The sequence below is a fragment of the Heterodontus francisci genome, chromosome 42 (genome assembly GCF_036365525.1).
Source record: "Heterodontus francisci isolate sHetFra1 chromosome 42, sHetFra1.hap1, whole genome shotgun sequence".
Taxonomy (NCBI): domain Eukaryota; kingdom Metazoa; phylum Chordata; class Chondrichthyes; order Heterodontiformes; family Heterodontidae; genus Heterodontus; species Heterodontus francisci.
This window is the reverse complement of record NC_090412.1, coordinates 11,627,309-11,650,031: the sequence shown is the minus strand read 5'-3', so window position 1 is coordinate 11,650,031 and position 22,723 is coordinate 11,627,309. Positions and strand designations below refer to the sequence as shown.

At 41.4% G+C, this 22,723-nt stretch overlaps 1 protein-coding gene across 2 annotated transcripts in view; it reads right to left on the bottom strand.

The window, feature by feature from the left end:
• The window catches only part of LOC137355451 (2-oxoglutarate dehydrogenase-like, mitochondrial), a 90,243-nt gene that overhangs the window by 34,390 nt on the left and 33,130 nt on the right, over positions 1 to 22,723 (bottom strand). For both annotated transcript variants that reach the window (XM_068020568.1, XM_068020569.1), the window contains exons 6-14: positions 20,798 to 20,952; positions 17,712 to 17,858; positions 13,737 to 13,827; positions 10,893 to 11,072; positions 5,482 to 5,610; positions 5,162 to 5,341; positions 3,997 to 4,149; positions 3,210 to 3,312; positions 2,646 to 2,774 (exon numbers count right to left, since the gene is read on the bottom strand). In XM_068020568.1, the coding sequence (XP_067876669.1) occupies positions 2,646 to 2,774; positions 3,210 to 3,312; positions 3,997 to 4,149; positions 5,162 to 5,341; positions 5,482 to 5,610; positions 10,893 to 11,072; positions 13,737 to 13,827; positions 17,712 to 17,858; positions 20,798 to 20,952 (1,267 nt within the window). The remainder of the gene's footprint in view (positions 1 to 2,645; positions 2,775 to 3,209; positions 3,313 to 3,996; positions 4,150 to 5,161; positions 5,342 to 5,481; positions 5,611 to 10,892; positions 11,073 to 13,736; positions 13,828 to 17,711; positions 17,859 to 20,797; positions 20,953 to 22,723) is intronic.

Here is a 22,723-nt window from a genome sequence, read left to right as displayed (position 1 = left end):
CTTCTCTTCATGCTTTCTCCTTTTCTGCAAGACTCTTTCACACTTTCAATCAACGTGTCCATATTTATTTTCTCCATCTGTTTTCGTCTTTCTTTAATGTCGCCCCTCTCTTTTGTCTACCTTTCAACTTTTTATTTAAAGGAAAGGAAATATGGTAACCAGCATATACCAACTCAGATTCCTCAGCATGAAAGGGCTATTAAAAGCTGCCTACTTTCTGGCAGACTAGGTAATACTGATAACTATGTAATTTAAAAGCAGTCATGTTCTTTCTTTTTAAAAAGATCATTCACGGCAAGGCCAGCATTTATTGCCCACCCTTAATTTCCCTCGAGAAGGTGGTGGTGAGCTGCCTTCTTGAATACATCCAAGTGATTTGCTAGGCCATTTCAGAGGGCAGTTTAGAGTAGGTCTGGAGTCACATATAGGCCAGACCAGATAAGGACGGCAGATATCCCTCCCTAAAGGATAGTAGAGAACCAGATGGGGTTTTTTTCACGACAATCCAGTAGTTTCATGGTAACCATTATTGATACCAGCTTTTTAAATTTAAGATTTAATTAACTGAATTTAAATTCCCCAGCTGACGTGATAGGATTTTAACTCACCAGTGATCTGGGTTTCTGAATTACTTGTCCAGTAGCATAAGCACTATGCTGCCATACCCACAGCTACTCTTGCCACTGAGGAATAGCAAGAAACTTGGCAGTTACATGGTTGCCACAGATCAATAATGTTTCTGGCATTTCTATATAGATTTATCGATAGGCATATAAAATTAGAGCATATCTATAAGCTTCTGTAACTGAAAACTTAACTTAGATTGGGAAAAGAAAATGCTGGTCACGAAAGTGAGGAGGGTAGCTTCTCTTGCATTTAGATTTAGCACCCAACGAATCCTTGCAACACACCAAATGAATGTTAATCCTTTGCCTGGTCCTGCACCTAAATAGAAGGTACCTAAATGTTCTCCATTGCTTTTCTGATGGCTGCACAAGATGAACAATGTAAATTGCATGCAAATGAATGCCAGGTAGCTCTGCATACACTTCCTATGCTAGAACCAAGCATAGGTCAGTGCAGCTTTCACTAACTTCCAAAGCTGCCATTTGGCTACCATATTTCTTAAAGGAACATGCTGCTCGGTCAAGAAAGATTCTTTACCATTGGCTTTTGTGTTCAAAATGGTGTTGCAGCTTCAGGATTTGTTACAGAAATTAGACTTCCACATTTAAGGACAGAGTCTATATTGAGTATTGTGCCTGTAAAACCTCTCAGGCTGTATGCACCAGAGAATGTTTGATGTGAAATGTTAATGTACATTGTAAATATAACCTGTAATGACAAGCGTAGTGAGACACCACCTCCTGTACTGTATTGAAAGAAACTGATCTGTATTGCACTTTACACAATGTCAAATTTGAACTTTTAGGTAATGTATTTTACTAATTTTATGGATAAATTTTTTGGGTAAAAAAATTCCTTGCACCCTTTTTGCAATATGGCTTTTTTGGAGGGAGACAAGAGGAAACAACCATGAGCTAGTGGAAGCCTGAAAATAGTGTTGGGTCACTTAATGCCCCATTTACGATGGCACTCTGGCCACCATCTTGGGTAGGGTCCTGAGATGGGCAGCATACCTGATTCAGGTGGAAGGCTCCATAATATGTAAAGCAGAGTTCTGTAACATATGTGAAAGTTCAGGAATATGGAGATTAATTGCAGGGTTCCTACAATCACCCTAGCTGAATTCTGATAATTCAGCACAGATCACAGATTGAACCTGTAATCTTTTTGACTTATTACAGTTACGTTTCTTGCTCTTGCTTTATTTTTATTGTACTCCTATTTCATCGGATGTTTTTATAAGCTGCTAAAAAAATCCATTTATTGGTTGCATCAGTTTAAAAGTTGCAAATAATACTTTTGTACTAAGTAGTAAAAGACCATTTATATTAGGGCACAAGAAACTCTCTCAGGCTGGCAGGTCATTTCAAAGGTGCAACATGAATCATATTTAACATTTCCTTCTTTTATATTAAAGTAACTAAACCCACCTGCTAACACTGTTCTCCAACTCTGTCTCCATTTCTGCCAGTGACAGATCTGTCACCGTACCAAGCACAGCATGGATTTTGGGGGGAGGGAAAGAGCACAAGCTGCAGATGGCCAGTCACATACAGCTGTAGTCTCGTGCATAAAAAGGACCGATGGGGTAATATGAATCCTATTCTACTCAAAATGTGTTTTATTTAATTATACACATGCACTTGTATTTGGCTGGCTGACTGTGGTAAGTTCACTATTAAAGCAATTCAACATTCATGCCAAATTAGGGAAACTGCTCATTTGTGCTGCTTTGAACAGCAGATGGTGTTTGCTTTAACCCACTGCACCTTTTCAATCTACCTCCTACTCCACAGGCAGTTTAGTCAGCCAACGGCTAATACTGTGATGTTTCTAATACAGTGGATCATTGTTGAACAAAAACAGACAGTATTCATGTGTAAACCTGAATTTAAAAATACATCAGCACATACCTAATATTATTAATCTCCCAATTACAAAAATCATCATTGGCATAAAATAATTGCATTTACCATGTTGTCACCGAATAAATGTAATTTGTTAACAAATATACATACCTCCATGAATGGTAAAATCTTCTATAGGCACTGAGCTGGCTACATTCCCAATATGCTGCAGGATTTCTACAGACAGGCCGCTTGGGGCACAAGTCAGGCTCTTTGGCTCTCCGCTCAGAGTAAAGAAACCTAAGAACAATTTTTTTTTTATAATCATTAACCTGATGGTACAATGAAGAATGATCCATTTCACTAAAAAAAAGCAATTAACTATTAATTTTCAGCACTTTGAGGTTTAATTTAATACTGTTAATATTAGTCAAGAAATGTAACTACAAGACAAGATTGATGCTTTTTTTGAGATGCAGATTAAAGGTATTCTAAAAAGGAGTTGAGATTACATTCTAAACTATAAGCATGGAAGCCAATTTACTAATTCATTTTTGTTTATATTCTATTTGTAAAAACATCCTCTTCCACTGCTATAAATCACACTTCTAATGTTTGCTACCAGTTCCTACTTTCTTATTTTTAAACTATGGTTTTACGCAAAGGTGTATCACTGTAACTTTACAGCAAGTCTCAAAACTGTACCTCACCATAAGGCTATCAAGTTTTGCCCACCTGGCCAAGGGGAATCTAACCATTCTTTAATTTGAAGAATTTTCTCATCCTTTGCTCTGGTGTAGGCTTCCTCACAAATTTTGTCATAGTCTGCTACTTCCTCCTAGAAAACAGATTCATCAAATGCCGTACATCAATTTATGTTAAAACAGCTACAAGATCTGCAGGTTACATAGCTTGAAAAGTTTACAAACCAAAAGAAGATATTTTAAAACCTACAAAATCAGTTCAATCAAAATCACAATTTCATAATTTTTCACTTAAACCACTGTGTAAATAAAATATTTAAAAAGTCATAACCACAACAAAGTTCTCTACTGGCAATTTTATCCATGTAAAATTATGAAAATATTTTCAGTTTCTGATTGCCTAATGCTGTAGCATATTGGGGTAGCATGTGGGCTCATTCCTGCAATTTTCTACACAGCCATTTACAGAGCTTAACTGTCCAACAAAGAGGAGCCACCTGAAAGAAGGTCAGGTGTTCCCCAAAAGGTGGGAGGGGAAAATAAAGTCACTCATGCGCTTCCTAGCAGCACTGACAAGCGGTCTGGCAGCACATGTCCAAACCTTCTGGCTGGTTTGACATTCTCCAGTAATGTGCTTATCAAAAGAACACAGGGAGTTTGAACACTGAATTGCAAACGTAGATCAAACCTCTAAAGTCACAGACATGGAATTCTAACAGCAATTTTTATAGCAACAAGGAGTCCACACAAGCAAGCCACCTTACTACATGAAGACTACAAATTTGGAACAAAACTGGTAATTGGTATACAGTACAAACCTCGTACTCCTGCAGTGTCAGAACTCCTTCAGATATCAACTTATCTGCATACTTCTTCAGAACAGGCACCTGCTGTTGGATCTGTTTGTACATCAGAGGCTGTGTAAACATTGGCTCATCCACTTCATTGTGACCCCTTCTACGGTAGCAAACCTATCAGTTGATACCAAAATGAAGGATATAATTATCTGAAGTTGAAACAATTATTGTATCATTCCTACACACACACACACACATTCTCTGCATAAGAGTACTGTGACCTCAGATTACTTGTCAAAAATAATTAAAAATAGAGATGTTGTCCAACATTTATGCAACAAGTTGTTTTAAAATGCTTGATTCAAAGAAATCAAACATGTCCATTTTCATTGCCATGCCGTGCCTTGGTCAAAAGGCGGCACAACAAAACATTTGAACATATTCATAAACACTCTAAACAACATTTATTAAGCTACAAAAAGAAAGAGCTGCTAATGTATTTTTGATTATCGTTTCATGTTCATAGTCTGTTCTGAGAGCTGAGATATAGCCTATATTGCCTATGCGAGCTGAAGCTCTCTCCATTCTGCCCAAATTTATGCCTTAACCCTCAACCTCAGGACATCAGTGAGAAATTTTCATCAATGGATAAGCTGGTTTTCCTTCTTGAGGATGGACAAGCCACAAATAGTTTAATGTTGTAGTTCACAGCTACTGGGAACTTGATATTACAAATGACCCTTACTGCCAGCAAACAGGTACGTCTTTCATTCTGCCATTCTGGGCTGCATTTAAAGCCTGAGCCCAGGAGATAGAAGGATAGCCCTGTTAAACTACTGTGCTCCCCAGTTCCACATTTCTTCCTCTTACATTTCTAGAGCAATCTATCTGGCATCCAGAAAATAACTGCATCAGTTTCCTAAAGGTACAGTCCTCTACACATTCAATAATATATTACTATCTACTCTTTTAGTTACATAAAATTACAAGAAATATACAGATGTCATCCATAACATATTTTAAGAACTGAAGTATACTGAAACATATAATTTCAGTACACAAGAGGAAAACAAAATCTAATTTAATTTAATGACTCATCAAATTGTACTATATATAATTTTTCTAAACATACATGAAATTGCACCTGTAACATTTCAAATAATGCAACGTAATATCTTGTAATTACCAGATCGATTACAACATCCTTATTGTATGTACTTCTCCACTCTGCAGCCACTTTACACACATATATCACTGCTTCCGGGTCATCACAATTCACATGAAAGATAGGTGCATTCACAACACGTGCAACATCAGTAGGATAAGGAGAAGAGCGGGCCATTCGAGGATCTGTAGTAAACCCAATCTGCAAAAGCAAATGACTTCCAATATTAGTAACCGAACTAAATGCATTTCACTGATCAGAAACAATTCAGCAGCTCACTGATAGTCATGATTCATAGTCACATTCTATTTATATATTAGCTCAGATGTGCATTTTCTTACCTGATTATTTACAACTACATGGATAGTACCATGTGTAGTATAGGATGGGAGGTCACTAAGATGAAATGTCTCGTACACAATACCCTGGCCAGCAAAAGCAGCATCACCATGTAGAAGGATGGACATAACCTTTAAATTTAAAAATAAATCATTTTCTAAGTTAGTCAATGTACTCTTCAAAATTGATTTTTTAAGAAAGGTATAAATTACTTGGTCCAAATTACTATGATTTTTTATAAAACTGTAAATCTTTGGCGAAGGGCTAAGGCCAGTAATGTAGGAATCCTGATATAGTAGCTTCCTGTGAACCATTCTTAGATGGACAATAAGTTGTAATATGCTTAAAAAAAAAATCACCTTCCTGTTGAATACCAATCCAGAGAATTCAGTTACCTATTTCCATCTGTACATCTGACTGGCACAACTTGGAAGCAAATACTATTTTGACGCTTCCTTTAAAGCCACTAAAGGCCTCATCCAGCCAATTTGCTTAAGCTACAGTTAATGGATACTGATTTCAAAAAAACCTTACTTCACTGATCTGAAAAACTCATAAAACACCAATTGCCACATCGGATTACTTTATTATCTGCATCCAAGTAGCCATTCATTAAAAACAATATCAAGAAACAAGGTTTAATAGTTATTTGTTAGTACAGAACTGGAGTACTGCTGAAAATAGAAACATTTTGTCGAAGCTTTTCATCTTGCACTCATCAGGACAAATTGCATGAATACCAATGCAAGGGAAGCAACAAATTTATACTGTGAGAAGAGAGTGCTGATTGGTAGAACAGGACCCTGTATTAATATATGTAGCTTCCAGTATGCGCGCACACTGCGAGCCCAACTGACAATTTTAAATTGGTTGTCAGCGTAGTTCTTAGCACACTGAGGATTATTTAGCAAATGTTGTCCAATCGCAGAATCACATGTAATGTTGGACACTGTGTTTTGAGCTTTGCAAGCACAGGCTGGTTGGGTACAACCTGTATCTTGCCCGTTGCGAACAGCGGAAGGGACATGTTGTTTGATACAAATGCAGACAGAAAGAACATGTACACACATTGTGCCTGTTTCAGCTAAACAAAATAAGTGACAGCCATTCGCTGGTTCATTCCTCAGGACACTGCCTTCACCAGAGTCAAGCTGCCTGGTTTAAATATCAAACAAAGCTTGGCAGTTAACTGTCAGTCACCATAAACTGGTGTATTCTCCATGGCAAAGCCTCCACCAATCAGCACTCTCTTCTCATACAGTGTAAATTTATTGCTTCCCTTACACTGGTATTCTTGTGAATTGGCCTGATGAGTGCAAGATGAAAACTTTTGACAAAATGTTTCTGTTTTCAGCAATAGGCAACAAAATGTTCCCTTACTGGTAGATTAAATAAATCTGGCTCAATACTAAATCCAGCATGAGCTACCCTCTTGTTGGTTCTAGAATATATTGCTCTCGAAAACTATCCTGAATGCACTCACAAAATTCACTACCTTTCAGAACTGAGCTACTCTGCTCTTCTCAATCTATATGAAAATCCAAGTCTCCCATTCAAACTCTGCCTTTGCTACTATACAATGGAAGTACAGTTGAAAATACCAAATCACTGGGCTGGATTTTATGTGGACGCCGCCATACTCGCCGACAGCAATGAAAGATGGTAGCCCACATCTGCGGATTCACTCCGCGGAGCTGCCACAATCTTAAACGCGGGGTCTCATTAACATGTCCGGGGTGGCTACCCCCCCACCGATGACAAGGAGGGGGCAGGCAAGTCATCCCCGGCAACGAGTCCGGTGCCACTGCGCAGGTGCCATTTTTAAAGGGCTTAGAGCCCCAAATGACCGTTTCAAATCTTAAAGGTAAACTTCATTTAAAAGTCTTAAAAATAATTTTTAAAATCTTTCCATTTCTTCTTCCACCACCCCCCCCCACCAGAGCCTTGCATTTGATTCCTTGCCCACTCACCACCCCAAAATACTTACCTTCTCTACGTGACCTAACCCCCTCAAAGTTCACAAACTCTAACCCTTAACCCGTTCCCACCAAACCCCCGACCAATCCAAAGAGTTTGACCCTGCTCCCCTCCTTCCTCGCCGAGAAATGTACCTCCTCACCCCTCCCCACAGGAGTTGCGCCTGGTTTCCCTGGACGGGGATCCGAAGGTGCATCGATGCCGGCCGCCAGGATGAAGATCTGAACCTGCTGTCTGAATCGCAGCGGACGGCATGTTAATGAATGGTAAGTGCCCATCTGCGTATTGTAATGCGGGTCCCGTCGCTGAGTGACGGGGGGGACCAACACAAGGTCTCATTACCGCCGCCGAGATCGGGACGGGCCTTGCCGGCGTCGAGGTTGGTGGCGGGCCTCATCTGTAGCGATCTTCATGCCCCCCGGCTACCGTTCCTGACGTCGAGGGCTCTATAAAATTCAGCCCATTATGACAGAAGCAGGCATCTGAGACGAGCTCCATACTGCCTAATTCTCAGATGGAAGCTGCTGCCTTTTTTTCTATTTGCTCATCACAATATTCACACTTCACCTGTGTTTTCAACAGCACTCTGTAGGCCCATCTCCAGTATCTCTCCTAAAGCAGGTTAGAATGGACTCTAAAACTTTACAGATGAAGCACCCATATACAGTTAAGGAGGATGATCAAGCAGCATCATAGGTAGCTGTGATAGCTGTGAACATCTCAGGTCCATCGATTGCCAAATGCTGCTGCTTACTGACATGATAGGGTAGAAACTGGACCACCTCTGCCTGGCTATTGTACATATAGTTGACCAGCTTTCTCAGAGCAGTGCCGTTCTGCAGTTGATATCTATATCCCCCATTGCAGCACTACCTGCTGTGGAGATAGTCCAAGGCCGTGAGGAATATGATGCTGATGAGCAGGAAAGCAGCAGTTACCAGAGCCAGTTCCTTTTATCCCCAAGATTTGTGTCAGGCACACAAGCCTCTGCAGAACCCAGGTGCTTAGGTTGATTATTCAATGATTAAGCCAGCAGTCGGCAAATCACAGAAGACAGCTACCAATAATCATAGCAATACCTGCTCTCCAAGTCTTCTCTAAGCAACATCTAGAATTTAACTCCCAACTCTCTGATCCTGTCTCACATGTCAAACACAGAGGCAGTGCCTCTGGCACAAGAGTTTCTGCACAAGGGGAGAGACTCAGGTGCATGAAGGAATTAGTTGCCTCCACCATGCAGAGTCAGTCTCCTCCTGCTCAGGAACATTTCAGATTCTTGTAAATAGTGTGACATGATTTTATAATTGTTCCTTCCACTGATTTTGTTGCTTTTTGATTTTGTTTCTGTTGTTATTTATTACTCCTGATGATGGTGTTGCAACTGTTAAATAATTCTATAAGTCATTTAAAACTTTTTGATACCAAAGATAATTAGAGAACAGGGAGAAACCAACTAGATCCAGCATGTCCAAAGCATACTGCAATTAATGCAGGACTGGGGAGAGAACAGAGTTCCCTGTCCCTTGCCAGCCACAGGTCCTCTTCACCCAAACTCTTCCAGATGCCAAATGTTTCTGCAATGGTCAGACACTTCCAAAGGGAGTTTTAGTATGAGGCTGGTGACCAAAAGAACAATCATACCAAGGAAAAGATGAGGTAATCCCTGTGGCCCCTAGACTGGCTTAAGGTTTCTGTAGGAGTGAGAGAGAAAGCATGCAGAGGCATAAAGAGTGAAAGTCAAAGACAGCATAAAGAAATGTATAGACAGAGAAATTGTAAGCCAAATTTTTTTTTTGGTGGGGGGGGGGGGGGGGGGGGGAGGTGGTGCTAAGTGGCAGAGATTGAGTCTCAATTTTTCTCTCCCAATTTGGTCTGCAAGAGCAGGTAGTATCCTTAAAGCTGAAATACGAAACAGAAAATTTCTGAATTGAACTGGATAGTTACGGACACTTGTGTTATTTAAAATTGCTCAAATCCAATTAGTAGAGAATAAAATTCTGAACGGGAACCGATTCCCACTTCTGAAAAGTATGAACTGGGCAATTAATCTGTTTAAATCAACACTGATAGATCATACATAGGAATCCCCATACATTATTAATATTGCACTTTACAGAAGATAATTGCCTGGAAAAGCAAGGGTCAAATTTTGGCTTCAATTAAATAAGTTAACATTACTCAAGCAGTAGTAGCAAAGTCCCGAGTATAAATTAGGTTTTGCTGTCATTTTAGCTAAAATAAAAGTAATCAATGACCAATGTAATTGATTGGCATTTTGGCAGTGTTAACATTTTATTCCTGGATTATGGGATTTCCAGGGCAGCTTAGGAATGGTTTCTCGATGACTCTAAGTAACATCAATACAGTGTGTGGTTATAGCCCATTAATAGTGCATGCAATAGGAGTTTCCTCTTTCAAACTCCAGCACATATTTCACTTGTACTAACATTTTATATAAGACTTGAATTGTTTAATCAATTGAATTTTAAAACCTGCTTTAAAAGTCTTGCCAAACTGTTTCAGAATCAGACTCCTTTTAATTCACCATGATGTGTGCTACCAATTTCATCAGATCAAAAGTAATGAAATACTAACTACAATTTAAAAAATATTGAAGTAGTGAATATATTATGATACACACATAAACTACTCCTCTTGTAGGAGGTACCCAAGTGAATTCTAAATAAGTTTCAGAAATACCCCTTATTTTCAGGATATTTTAGTCAGTATGGCAGTGGTTAGCACCGCAGCCTCACAGCTCCAGGGACCCGGGTTCGAATCTGGGTAGTGCCTGTGTGGAGTTTGCAAGTTCTCCCTGCGACCGCGTGGGTTTTCGCCGGGTGCTCCGGTTTCCTCCCACAGCCAAAGACTTGCAGGTGATAGGTAAATTGGCCGTTGTAAATTGCCCCTAGTGTAGGTAGGTGGTAGGGAATATGGGATTACTGTAGGGTTAGTATAAATGGATGGTTGTTGGTCAGCACAGACTCGGTGGGCCGAAGGGCCTGTTTCAGTGCTGTATCTCTAAAATAAAATAAAATAAAAATAAAAATACATTAAACTAAATACTGATCAAAAACAAGTTTCCATCTGATATTTGTGCTCCACATTTTGTTAAAAATAATATTCATCAGTATTAACTGCCTTTCACAAACTATGTCCACATAATGTTAAACTGCAATTATTCTACAGGACAATGAAGATTTAAGACACTGAAAATCCTATGGTCAATGGCATTTTAGTACGTTAAAGTCGCTATATAAATGCAAGTTGTCGAATATCTGTACTTCAACTTTGACTTAACCCAAGGCACTGTGGTAATCCATTTTAAGTATCATCAAATGAAAGAATATTAAACTCAATTAAGTAGTTTAATTAGCAACAAATGTCAAAGTAAACAGAAACTGTTCATAATTTAAAAAAAATCTTCTCCTCTTACCTTTTTGCCTGTGGTGTCTCCACGGTAGAACTGCACTGCTTTGGTTTTTCCCTGTACCACTGGATTCACTGCTTCAAGGTGTGAAGGATTTGCCATAAGTGACATAGTAATCTGTTTGTTAGTTGTTCGGTTGACCCTTTCATGGTAAACACCCAGGTGGTATTTAACATCTCCTGATCCCTAAATGATACATTATGGAGGTTGCACATGATTCCTCATATTGCTCTAACCACGCTTAATCCCTTGTTAGCTCTTTAACAGTGCCAGAGAACTGTAGACAATTTAGGTAGCAGGAATCACAAGCACTGTACCCAACAAAATAATGAATGCAGCAAAAATCCAAGATTCAATGCAAGCTGCAAAAGCAAAGCAACGATTGGTGATTTATTTTTTTAAATGGCTATTTTAAACACCTTTAATTTTCTGTGCAGTCATATCCCGAATGTTATGGAAAACCAATAAATTAAGCCTATTTGACACGACTGGTGTACAATTATCTAGTATTAATTAATTATATATATCTTTTGTTTTATAAAAGATAGTGGGCTGAAATTTATGTTGCGCGGCGGCCGTAAACTATGGTAGTCCGCCCATGTGGGCCGCTCGTCGCGGAGCCACCATGTTATTAAATATGGCAGCACATGTAAATGGCCAGGGTGGACTTCCCTCCCCGATGCCATGGAGGAGGCGGGTGTTCCGCTGCCAGCAACGGCATCAGGCAATTGTGCAGGCACCAACGCCATTTTTAAAGGGCTTCGAGCCCTTCAATTTAGTTTAAATATTTAAAGATATAGGCATGTTCAATTTTATTTATAAAATTAAGTTAATGTTTCTAGCCTCTCTCCCACTCCCCCCCGCCCCCATAACCATATAGTTCATTCCTTGTCCTCGCCCCCCACAGCATACTTACCTTGTGTACCTGACCTTCCCCTCCCCAAAGTTTATGAACTTTTCACTTCAATCCTTTCTCACCATACCCTAGACCAGATTGCTTTGACCCCGCTCTCTATCACACCCCCCGCCCCCACACTGAAACATTTACCTGCTCCCACCTCCCCACAAGTGTCCCGCATTGGATCTTCATATGGAGATCCGAAGGCACGTGTGCGCCGGCCACTGACACCAATATCTGAGCGGGATGGCCGGCTGGAGCAGGTTAAGTGATAAATTTGTTAATTTGCATTGTTTTACATATTTAAATTCTTCTCCCGTCGCCGAGCGGCAGGAGGCCGCCACAAGGCCTTGCTGCTGCTGGCAATATCTTTCTGGACCTTCTCGGCATCGAGGCCCGTGGCGGGCCTATGCCGGAGGCATTTTCTGGCCCCCCAACCCCCACCACAATCCCAGACATCAGGCGGTGGGCTGTAAAATTTGCCCCAGTATCTTGGAGGGGAACCTGAAGCTAGACTTCAATTTTTTCCTCAGAAGTTTGTTTTAAAGCTTGTTGGTATGCCTAGACTTTGATTGAAAACTATATGAGAACATGACTCATTTTTAGATTCTTGGTGGTAATTTTATGATAGTAAAGAAGAAAAAAAAGGGGCAAGGAAAAATATTCCTGATCTATTGAACAGCTACATCAAAGTATCAGTGGCATGCTGCAAAATTACAGCTTCAAAGCAACAACTTTCCAAACTACTGGGCAATCGTTCTAGAATTGAGGTGGTTTAGCAGAAAGCTGATTAGCTATTCATATTTTAAAATATGCACAGGAGAATCACTAAGAAACCAGCCAATGCCAGTCAGTCAGATTTAAGTCAAATAAGAACTAGAAAAAGTATTAAATTCTAAGATATTAACAGCATATTAAATTTATAGATACCACATGGCTCTCATATCAATTGGTTTCTACTTTTATAGCTGAGTTTTTGGGGGAAAAAAAAAGTGTTTTAAAACAAGTTTCCAGGGGACTGTCTGAACATTCCTGTGTGATTTCTTTTCAAACTGCGGAAGGATATGGTGGCTTCATTGGTTTCCTGTAATCAATCTAAAAATGAATCTGCAAAAAATGAACACCATATTCACTGGAATGGCCCATGTCCTCATTCTCCAAATGGAAATCTAGCATATTAGGTCAGAGTTTCAGGAGATATTTTCTATTTGGCCCTGACAACAGGTGCCAGCCATGTACAAGATGAGAGCATATTCGGAAATTATGCACCCTAGCCTACAATTTTCTGCCCATTAAAATGAATGAATGGAAACTCATGACCTGGAAGAACACAATTTCTCAATATACATTTCCGGCATGTAGCAAAGTAGAAATCTCACCTATTTATCCATATCCGATCTGATGCAAATGAACTGATGTATGGGGTGTGAAAGATTGTAGTCACAAATTTTGTGCTTTTTAAATAAAAATTGAGTTTGTGTATCCTCCACCTTATTATGCATCACTTTGCTTGATGTCAGTTTGATTTCGGGGAATAGGTAAAAATGTTTTGTCTGCACATCCCATTACGTTAATATCACCAAGAACTCAAGACATCCGGAAACAAGATTGGACATCTTTAGCACTTGGATAGTTGATCACCATAAGTAAAATTAATTCATCTTTAAAAAAAAATGAAGAAACTCAAAATTTTAGTTAATATTTTAAATGAATGGTAGCCAATTATGGACACAATCGCACAGCTAAGTTTTAAAATCAAAAGTAAATTTACAAACCTAAATAAAATACAACATCCTTTTTAATGGGCATTCTTATTTCATTCTATCAGTATCACAGGTTGTGCAAAATTCTCAACCACAATAAACTTCAGCATACTTTGAGAATGGCAAAAACAGATTGCAAATGAAACCCACTGCAATACAATGAAGTGGCTGAAACAGATTAATGCTCACCTCCTCTGAAGCTTCCAGTTTTGGGTCAAACTGACAGAAAATTTGCTCCAAATCCTTCCGGATTACATTGGCCAACACATTCAACCGGCCTCTAAAAAGGTTTTCAAATTTTAACATGTAAGGAAATGCATTTCTTCGAATATTTAAGATGCTTTTAATCAGTGTTTTTATAGATGCCAAAATTAGCAATAGTCATAAATTCTATTACAGTTCCTTACAATTTAACACCCAGCTGCTGAGATCAGTTGGCTTCAGGATCACCCACTTTGAGGCCTGTCCAAAATACCAGCCCGCTCTGAAGGGAATAGAATCCTTTGCAATTCACCCCCACAATCTAAATCTACATTCATGTCATAATTTAAGCAACAATGCAATTATACATAGGGCCCCTCAGACCACATTTGAAATACAGGCCAGAATTTTACCCTCAGTGGACAGGAGCCATCCACCAACTGAGAAGTCGGTGGCAATCCCGCTTCTGCCTGGCCTGGGGATCCAGATCGTATTTTGCCGTTCCCAGGCCCTTAACTGGTCTGAGGCAGGACTTCCACTTCATTGAGGCAGGGGGTCTCGCCTAATGGAGCTGCGGGCAGCTTTCTGTCCCAACTGCACCACCGGGAGCGGTGGCCACTGCTGGGACTGCAACCTAGCTGAAGACCAAAGATGTTGGGGAGCCCTGGAGAACCAGTAAGTTTTTGGGGCCACGCTGGCGCAATTGGTTGGGCCCCAGCGAGGCAAGGGTGGTCAACTGGAGGGGATGGGGGGGCAGCCCTCTGTTGGGCACAGGGTGCCTGATCAGGACAGCACCCGCACCCCGCCCTCCCCAGGACATCGGAAAGCCGCCGCCCACTTTTAACAAGCAGCTTTTCTCGCACCTGGGTAAAATCCCCGTGGCAGCGGGCGGAGGCCCTTAAGTGGCTGTTAACTGGCCACTTAAGGGTCTTGATTGGCCTGGGGCAGGTGGGCCATTTTTCACTGCTGCTGCCCTGTGTAAAATGGCGGCGGAGGCAGGAGCAGGTCAAGAGGAGGCAGTGGTGTCATGGTAATGTCACTGGACTAGTAATCCAGAGCCCAGGCTAATGCTTTGGGGACATGGGTTCGAATCCCACCAGATGGTGAAATTTTAATTCAATTAATAAATCGGGAATTAAAAGCTAGTCTAATGATGCCCAAGAAACCATTGTCAATTGTCGTAAAAACCCATCTGATTCACTAATGTCCTTTAGAGAAGAAAATCTGCCATCCTTACCTGGTCTGGTCTACATGTGACCCCAGATCCACAGCAATATGTGGTTGACTTTTAAAATGCCCTCTGAAATGGCCTAGTAAGCCAATCAGTTGTCAAGGGCAATTAGGATGGGCAACAAATGCTGGACTTGCCAGCGACGCCCACATCCCACAAACAAATGAAAAAAAGCACCCCCCCACCCCCCCAAACTCCCGGGCCTCCCATTCCATTCTCTGACCCCCCCTCGCCACCATCCTGCTCTTTGGGGGGGGGGGGGGGGTACATAAAGCCACACAGTGTTCAGTTTTGGACACCCTACCAAAGGAAGGATAAACTTGTAGAAAGAAAGTCCAGCTATGATTTATCATGGTGATAAGAGGGATGAAGGAAGTGATCTATGATGAGAGACTGGGTAAATCAGGTTATATTTCTTGCAGGAGGAGGTTGAGATAATATGATTGAGGTATTGAAAATGATGAAGGGAATTGAAAGGGCAGATAGGGAAAGATTTTTCCCTCCAGCAGAAAACACAGAATAAGGGAACATAATGAGAAACTGCGCAAAGTTAATTGAAAGCAAATCCAGGAAAAACTTCCTCAAAGGGTTGGAAGAAATGTTGAACACATATCCCAAGAAAGCCAAATTAGTTTAACAGGAAGCTAAATGTCTACTTGTGAATTTAATGAAGAATATGGAGAAACAGCAGGGAATTGGGATTAAAAAGATAAAGTGACCATGGTTCACAAAACAACAGAATGCACTCCCTGGGCCGAATGGCTTACTCCTTTCCCAACATAGCTTGAGCTACTGGAGGAAAGGAGAACAAAGATGTCATTCTCCACGAGGCTAGAAAATCTTTCATACCGTTCAACAACTTTTCCTTTTTTTTTTAAAAAAAAAGAGCATTTTATATAGAAACTTACCTTGCCATTTAATTATATATGTGCAGTGTCACCATAGTTATACATAGATGAAATAAAACTCAAGTATTAAAAAATGAAGCATTTTTAAAGTGAGGCTTCCTCTGAATTTTTGTTGTACATGACAAAAACCAATACATTCTAATATTTTAATAAATTTAATTGGGATCAAAGGAATTGCAAAAATAAAACTCCAAAATTGATTTAAAAAACAAAAGGAACGTAGTCATCTTTCACTGTCGCCAGTAATCTTTGTAACTTTTGTATTTACGTAAAAAAAACTATTAAATTGTAAACTTTAATTCAAAAAAGACAGGAATTATTTCCAAGGAAAAAAAAGCAGAAAATCCTTCAAAAACAAAATTGTAACTGATTATTTACAAAAGAAATCAAGTCTGAATGAAACAATACAACCAATCCATAATTATTTTTACAGATAGAACTGACGCAAAATCCTGTCCCTGAAGTATTCTGTTGCATATTGAAAGTCAAATACCTAAGAAACACAAATCATATTCCAAACCTAATTACATTTTTACAGAATTAAAACACTGATAAAAAGTTGTTTCAAGCAATGTACAGTTTTTATACAAAAAAAAGAGTAGTTCACACATTGGACTGAATTTTATGCTGCAGTGGCAGCCGTAAAAAATGGCAGCCTGCATGTGCGGGCCTTACTCTGTCGAGCTGTCATGATATTAAACCCAGTCGGGGCTGAACCCCCCCCTCCGCCCCCACAATGACGTGGAGGGGGTGGGCGGTCCGTCCCTGGCAGCACAGGCGCTGATGCCATTTTTAAAGGGCTTCAAACCCTTACATTTAATTTGAATTTTTGAAGAAATAGTAACTTAGAATTTATTCGAACAAATTAAATAAATGTTTCAGGCCTCTCTCCCACCCCCCAATGACCAAACAATTCATTCCTCGCCCTATTCCCCCCCGAAATAATTACCCTTGTGCACCTGACCTTCCCCACCCCCCACAAAATTCACCAACTTTAATCTTTAATCCTTCCCACAACCTCCTTGACCAATGAAATTAGTTTTACCCTGCTCCCCGCAGCCCCCCCCCACCATCGCACTGAGAAACTTACCTGCTCCACCCACCCCATCAGCGTTCCACCTTACATCAATGCATGGAGATCCGACGGTGCGGGGGTGCTGGCTGCCGGCTCAAATATGGCAACGGAACAGACGGCAGGAGCGGGTAAGTATTTAATACAGTCATTTGCAGTTATTTAAATATGTAAATTTGGCTCCTGTCGCCGAGTGGCAGGGGGACTGCCACAAGGGCTCGCTACCACTGGCAATGTGGGGCCGGGCCTACAAGACATCGAGGCCCGTGGCAGGCCTCTCCCGGAGGCATTTTCCAGACCCTCTCCCCACCCTTGCCACAACCCCTGAATCCAGCCCATTATCTCTTCAACTGACTCTGAAGTGAGAACTATTACCCTATATTGGCTAGGCTACCTTAACATGAACAAAACAAACTACAGAGGATGACCATTTTATGGTCTAAATCGCCCAAACTATTATAATTTAAGTTCATATATCCATGTTAAACAACAGCTTGTGGTGCAGGTATTTCACGATTCTTCAGGAAATAATTGTCCCCCACATATCAGTTGCTAAAAAAGGATACCCGAGCAGTACAGACCAAGTACAATTGGTATAAGCATCTGACAAAGAGCGGGAATAATCGATAGCTTTCCTGCTCCTCGTCATACATCTTTCACTTTATGCAAATCTGTACTTGTTTAAAAAAAAATTAGATCAGCATGAGCTGAGGCATTAGATGTTTTCTGAAAAGGAAAAGCAAGTACCTTACCTGTGTGGCATTCCCATGATCACATTGTCTACTCCCATGGAAATAGATACATCAATGATGGTTTTCAAAGCTGGGATTAACACCTCACATCCTTCCACACCAAACCGCTTCTCAGAAGACCATTTTCTTGCAAGAAATTCTTCGAACCTTAAAAACACGGAAAGGCAATTTTAGCCATCAAGCAGCCAGCCAGCAGAGCTTGCGAGCCTGTCGTCCAATCCCTCTGGCAGGAGGCCTGGCCCATTTTGAGGGTGGGGCCTCTGATACGTTGCCAGCGAGCTGCACACCCACAAATGGGTGACCCTTTGCATATCACATAGCCCCAGAGGCTCACCTGGCTGGCAGGAAGGTCGATCCATGGGCTGGTGTGGGGGTGGAGGGTGGTTAGGGGTTGCAGTGTCAGGGCAGCAGAGATCTACATTATGCTTATGAAGCACATCTGCTCATCCTGGGCCCTTAAAATATTTGTAGATGGACATTTTTGAGGCCTCTTGCTCTTGACCACCAGGTTTTACCGATTTGAACGTCCACAATGAACACTCTGCTCAGTAGGCTTTAAAATTGTATCAGGTCCTATCTCAACAATTAGTGAGGCTTTATCTCATTTGGGCAGGTGCCTGGTTGCTCAGCAGAAGGTCTGAGTTAAAATGGCAGAGTGAGAATATGCAGCAAGTCAACCATCCTGATTTTAATGCCACTAATGCCCCATTTCCACCAGGCAGAGTTAAAAATTGCCCCTACAGACCTCACAAAAAATTTCTGTATCAATTCTAAATACTACTTTCTGCATCATATAAATAATTCTACACAAAAATAAAATCATTACATCAATTGCTTTCGAATACAAAAAACTATTTAATTTGTATACTTTAATTCAATAGTTGCCACCAACTCCAGAAAATTAGAGTTAACTATCGAGAAAAAGGAAATAACCTTCCCTACCAAAACACTTATCGGAATAAGGTCCAAAGACCAAATCAAAAACTTAGATAAAAAGTTTTGAGCAATAGTATTGGCAAGAAAATAAATGAATGGAGACAATTAAGGGTTGCCCTGTTCAGTGTGCAAAAAGGTGAGCTCACGGTGCAGAGGAATCTCTTGGCCACCATTTCTACATTTCCCCCACGGGAATATCCTTCTGACATGCACCAATGTAGGAAAGCTCAACTGAATTACCTTCATCTTCGACATCTCCATCTTTCTTTAACTGAGCAACATATTTCCTACTTGATAACAGAAGTCCAATGCAATCGATACAAAAGAAAAATCGGATGGAATGTAGAAGGGACTAGCAATTAGCTATCATCTGGTTTGTACTATAGCCCAAGGCAAATTTACATTCTACACAGATGTCAAGAAAAACCTGAAAGCCATAAATGGAAGAGTGGAACAGGAAGAGAAAGATGGAAACAGTGCATGAGTCCCACCACAAAAGATCAGCTATTTATAGAACATTGTCTGACAGAGTTAACATAAAACAGTGTTGCCCTGCTTCATATCAACTGTCGTGTTACACTATATAAAATAAACATAAAAGCGAGAACACTGATTCATAATGAGATTTGCAGTTTTCATCCTGTTCCTATGGAACTACGGACTACTGTATCAACAGCAACTTGTATTTATACAGTGCCTTTAACACAACAAAACTTTCCAAGGTGCTGTCACAGGAGCATTATAAAACAAAATTTGACATTGAACCACAGAAGGAGTTATTAGGGAAGATGACCAAAATCTTGGTCAAAGGGATAGGTTTTAAGGAACATCTTAAAAAGGAGGGAATGGAGATAGACAGGCAGAGTTTAGGGAGGGAATTCCAGAGCTTAGGGCCTTGGCAGCTGAAAGTACAGCCACCAATGGTGCAGCGATTAAAATCGGGGATGCTCAAGAGGAGCACAGATATCTAGGAGGATTGTGGGGCTGGAGGAGATTACAGAAATAGGGAGGGGTGAGGCTATAGAGGGATTTGAAAACAAGGATAGGAATTTTAAAATGGAGGTGTTGCTTAACTGGAAGCCAGCAAAGGTTATCAAAAGGGTGATGGGTGCATTGGACTTGGAGTGAAGTTAGGACACTGGCAGTTTTGGATGACCAAGTTTACAGAGGGTAGAATATTGGAGGCCAGCCAGGAGTGCATTGGAAAAGTCATGTCTAGAAGTAACAAAGGCATGCAGAGAGTTTCAGCAGCTAATTAGCTGAGGCAGGAGCGGAGTTGGGAGATGTTACAGACTTGGAAACTGGCAATCTTAATCATGGTATGCCATGTGGTCAGAAGCCCATCTTGGGGTTGCAAACAGTCTGCTTCAGCTTCAGACAGTTGCCAGGGAGTGTGATGGAGTGGATGGCTAGGGAACGGAGTTGTCGCAGGAACAGAGGCAGGGGGCCCCACAAAATGGCAAGGGGTGTCGTACCCAAAATTGTCCTGCCCCCTGCCGTTTTGTCCGGGGCAGGGAAGGCGGAGGACAGCCTTCCCGCCCCAGGCCAATTGAGGCCTTTAAGTGGTCAAATAATGGCCACTTGAGGGCCTCTTCCCAGCTCCGCTACAATTTCATGGGAGAGAGACCTGCCACCGCGTCGAGATGCCATCAAGCAAAACCTGGCAGCCTTCTCACGAGCTCAGGAAGTGGGGGGGAGGGGGGGGCCTCCTTTGGGGCCTCTGGAGGCCCGTCCGGCGGCAATGGCCGCACTCTCAATGGTCACAGTCAAGCTACAGCAAGAACACGAAGTATGAAAAGCCACACCGTAGGTCCCAAAGCAGCCTAAACTCAACAGTGATTCATCTATTGCTCTAATATAACAAATTCGCCTATGAGCACCACAAAGAAACCTGATAAAAATTTAAATAGCAGTGATTCTTTATATAATATTTGTAAGAAGTATTTGCTGATGCAAGCTTGAAGACTTACTTCCAAAGCATCAAAAGTAAAAGCCATAAATTCTAAGTTTAATTGTGACGGAGGTCAACTGACTTCAGCTAAAGCTATCTTAAGCAAGAAGTGACACAGTGAAATTAGCAACCTTTTTATTGGAGATTATGCATTTGAAATATTAAAATTTTTTACTAAAAACATTTATTTGGTTCATACCTTGTTGAACGGACCAGCCGAGCCAACAGCCTTCTCTTCTCCTTGTTGGTAAATTTCAAGATTTCTGGAGTCTCAAACTTCTGTCTAATCCATTGGCACTGTTCTACATCATTTATAAACATGAACTCCAAGCCAATATGCCTGCAATAAGTCTCCTGATTCAAAGAGAATTAAACCACATGTAAAACATTTTCATCTACTTGCACTAAGGCAACAGCTTCATTATCAATCATTTAAGTATACAGTTCTTGGCATTTCTTCGTGGACTAAGATTTTGGGAAGGTTGTAGTCATCGGTTGCAGGCCCACTGGTGGCTAGTCAGGCCTATCCATGACTGGCAGATTCTCCCACAGTGGGTACAAGTGAAGGTGTAGTCGCTGCTGGGGGGGGGGGGGGGGGGCAACTGGATCTATCTTTCTCCTCCTTTTCTCTTTCATGCTGGTTCTTCATTCAGTCTCAAAGATGTCTGTAGCCCTCCTGATGTAGCATCTCCAGGCATCATGATCAATGGCCTGTGCTTCTCACTGGCGATGGTCAATGTGGCACACAGAGAGGGACTCCTTCAGGGAGTCCTTGAAACGTTTGCATGGGGCCCCTCTGTTCCTTTTACACATGGTCAGCTCTCCATATAACATGATCTTGGGCAGGTGACAGTCATCCATCTGGGCAACATGACCCGCCCAACACAGCTGGCTTTGCAGGAGGATGGCTTCCATGCTGGTGATGTTGGCTGTTTCCAGGACTTCAATGTTTGTGATGCGGTTCTGCCAGCGGATCTTGAGGATGCTGCAGAGACAGCGCTGATGGAAGTGCTCTAGGTGTACATGACAGCGGTATAGGACCCATGACTCGACGCCATACAGAAAGGTGGTGAGGACTTTGGCTTTGTACACTTTTGAGTTTGGTCTGTACTCTGAGGCTATGGCTGCTCCACACACGTTTGTACAGTCTGACAAATGTTTTGTTTGCTTTTGAAAGCCTATTGTCCACTTCCTTGTCTATGGTGGCAAAGGACATGACACTCCCTAAATAAGTAAATTGCTTGACAGCATTCAGCTTGGTTCCCTTGATGACTATGCTTGGTGGTCTATATTCTTCTTGGGGTGCAGGCTGACGCAGGACTTCAATTTTCTTTAAACTGATTTTTAGTCCGAAGAGTTTTGCCGTCTCGGAACAATGTGTTGTTATACGTTGCAGGTCTGACTGACTGGGGCAGAAGAGCACAGTCATCAGCTAAAAGAAGTTCATGGATGAGTTGCTCTTGTGTCTTTGTGTGAGCCTGAAGACACCGGAGGTTGAAAAGGCCGGAAGCGTACGTAAACTCCCTCCTTAAGGTCTTCCGTTGCCTGCTGCAGCATCATGCTGAAAAAGATGGTGAATAGGATCGGGGCCAGCACACATTCCTGCTTCACGCCGCTGGAGATATGGAAGGGACTCGAGAGGCCGCTGTTTTGCTTGACTTTTCCATACTGATTTTCTTGAAACTGCTTCACCATGGCCAGGAACCTGGGTGGGCATCGAAGTTTTTCAAGTATTTTCCAAAGTCCGTCTCTGTTCACAGTGTCGAATGCCTTGGTGAGATCTACGAAAGTGACATACAGGCCTTTGTTTGGCTCACGACACTTTTTTTGTAATTGTTTGAGTGCAAGTACCATGTCTGTGGTGCCTCTGTTTGCTCTGAAACCACACTGGCTCTCTTCCGCAATGGTAGGCACAGGTGTGTTCAGAAGTATTCTAGCCAGTGTCTTCCCAGCAATAGAAAGGAAGGTGATCCCACGGTAGTTGGAGCAGTCTGATTTTTCTCCTTTGTTTTTGTTCAGGATGATGATAATGGCATCGCGAAGATCCTGTGGAACCCTGCCCTGTTCCCAGCAGGCCGTGAAAAACTCATGGAGCTTGGCGTATAGGGCAGGGCCACCATGCTTC